The sequence below is a fragment of the Tupaia chinensis genome, unplaced genomic scaffold (genome assembly GCF_000334495.1).
Source record: "Tupaia chinensis unplaced genomic scaffold, TupChi_1.0 Scaffold143796_1, whole genome shotgun sequence".
NCBI lineage: Eukaryota > Metazoa > Chordata > Mammalia > Scandentia > Tupaiidae > Tupaia > Tupaia belangeri.
Window position 1 is genome coordinate 7,256,981 of NW_006203646.1, and position 835 is coordinate 7,257,815.

Here is an 835-nt window from a genome sequence, read left to right on the forward strand (position 1 = left end):
CCCCCCCCCCGCCGTCGGGCTCCCGCTTAAGGCGGAAGGTGTCTGGGATCCGGGAGGGAAATCACCGAATTCAATGGCACGTTGGGTTTCCTATTCTCCCCATAAACGAGGCCCCCCGACCCGTCTCCAAATGGCCAATCTACTGCCTAGCATCTACCCGAAAACAAAACTTGTTAACTTTTAAATCCCGAATCCGTGCGTTCGGCGAGAGCTGCTGGCCGGGCGCTGTGCTGCCCATGACATATGCTCATTAAACATTTACAACATGGGGACGCTCGCAGCGCCACCAAAACGGGGAATGTGGGGCGGGGTTGGAAGGGGGCTCCCCGAGGAGGTCTCAAACCAGAAACCGTCTCGAACCAACGCGCGGTGGGGAGCCGAAGGCCCTTTCCACCGAACCGGCGTCCGCCCTCTCCCGGCGAAGTAGGCCCGGACCACGCCGTTGCCCACTAACCGCTGCGGCCCATGCGGGCCGCAGGCTCCCGGAGGCCAGGCCCTCTGGCAGGGGCAGGTTGCCCAGTGCGCGGTGGGGGGAGAGCACGGCGACCCGAATCAGCCAGGAGGCAACGAAAAAATCCCGAGTCACCGCGACGAGTGGCGGACCCCCGGGCACTGGAGGCCGCTGGGGGAGGGGACGCCCATGTCCCCGGAAGAGGGCCCCCGGACCCAGAAGAGCAACGGGGAAACGCACCTGGAGGGGACTGTCCGTTCACGGAGGCCAGGACGGGCGGCAGCGCGTTCTTAGTCCACGGATTCACCTTGGGCGGGGGGGCTTCCACGAAGTCTCGGCGCCCGGCGCCCGCGGCTCCGGCCGCTCCTCCGCCAGCGCCCGGCT

General features: G+C 66.3%; 1 protein-coding gene across 3 annotated transcripts in view; it reads right to left on the reverse strand.

Annotated features, from left to right (window-relative positions):
* LARP1 (La ribonucleoprotein 1, translational regulator) overlaps positions 1–835 on the reverse strand; it is a gene marked incomplete at its 5' end in the record, with an annotated part of 70,211 nt that extends 69,376 nt beyond the window's left edge. For all 3 annotated transcript variants that reach the window (XM_027766946.1, XM_027766947.1, XM_014582779.2), the window contains 1 exon segment: positions 692–835. In XM_027766946.1, the coding sequence (XP_027622747.1) occupies positions 692–835 (144 nt within the window).